At 65.1% G+C, this 676-nt stretch overlaps 1 protein-coding gene across 1 annotated transcript in view; it reads left to right on the top strand.

The window, feature by feature from the left end:
* Positions 1–130: 130 nt before the first annotated feature.
* Positions 131–676, top strand: part of ADAMTS13 (ADAM metallopeptidase with thrombospondin type 1 motif, 13) — a 24,959-nt gene continuing 24,413 nt past the window's right edge. Inside the window, 2 exon segments of the mRNA XM_014544224.1 lie at positions 131–146; positions 284–357. Of these exon segments, the coding sequence (XP_014399710.1) occupies positions 131–146; positions 284–357 (90 nt within the window).

Below are 676 nucleotides of genomic sequence, written 5' to 3'. Positions count from 1 at the left end.
GGCTCTGCATGCCCCCCAGGACCTCGGAGCCCGGGACACTGTCCCCGGCAGGGCTGTGGCATCAGGGGGCTGGCTCATCTGGTTTGAGAGCGTGAGTTGACTCTGGTGTAAATCTGAGCTGGGGTCACCCATGGGGCTCAGCCTGGGTAGGCAGAGGGGTGTCTCCTCTTTCCTTCCTCCCCTCTCGCCCGGGAATCCCTCGCCGCTCCCTAGTGCACCCCACAGCCTCTTGCTCCTCGGGCCCCTTTGCCCGGGGGACCCTCAGGTTTGGCCTTTTGCCCAGATCTGTGGGAACCTCAGCCAGTGCTGTATGACAGCCAGCGACTGCCCCGCACCCGGCCTCTCAGTTCCTTTCCTGTAGGCACCCCCTCTGCCGGCCTCCCCTCCGCTTGGCTTCCAGGGAAAAGGTGGGGCAAGAGGCGGGACTCCCACAAGCCAGTACCTGGGGGACACGGGGCAGCCGGGGTCCCACTGCATCTGCAGGGATGTGCGCCCGGTGCCCGCGAGCGGGTCCCACTGCATCTGCAGGGATGTGCGCCTGGTGCCCGCGAGCGGAGGGCGCACACAGACACGTGCACAGAAAGGAAGGCGGACATGATGGAAACCTACGGGTCACACTCACCGTGGAAACGGCTCTGGCTAAAGGGCTCAGGGACATTAAGGAACGGAATCTCGC

Source organism: Myotis brandtii, unplaced genomic scaffold (assembly GCF_000412655.1).
Source record: "Myotis brandtii unplaced genomic scaffold, ASM41265v1 scaffold357, whole genome shotgun sequence".
In the NCBI taxonomy this organism is placed as follows: Eukaryota; Metazoa; Chordata; class Mammalia; order Chiroptera; family Vespertilionidae; genus Myotis; species Myotis brandtii.
Note: the sequence above shows the minus strand (reverse complement) of the source record. Positions and strands in the feature narration are given on the sequence as shown.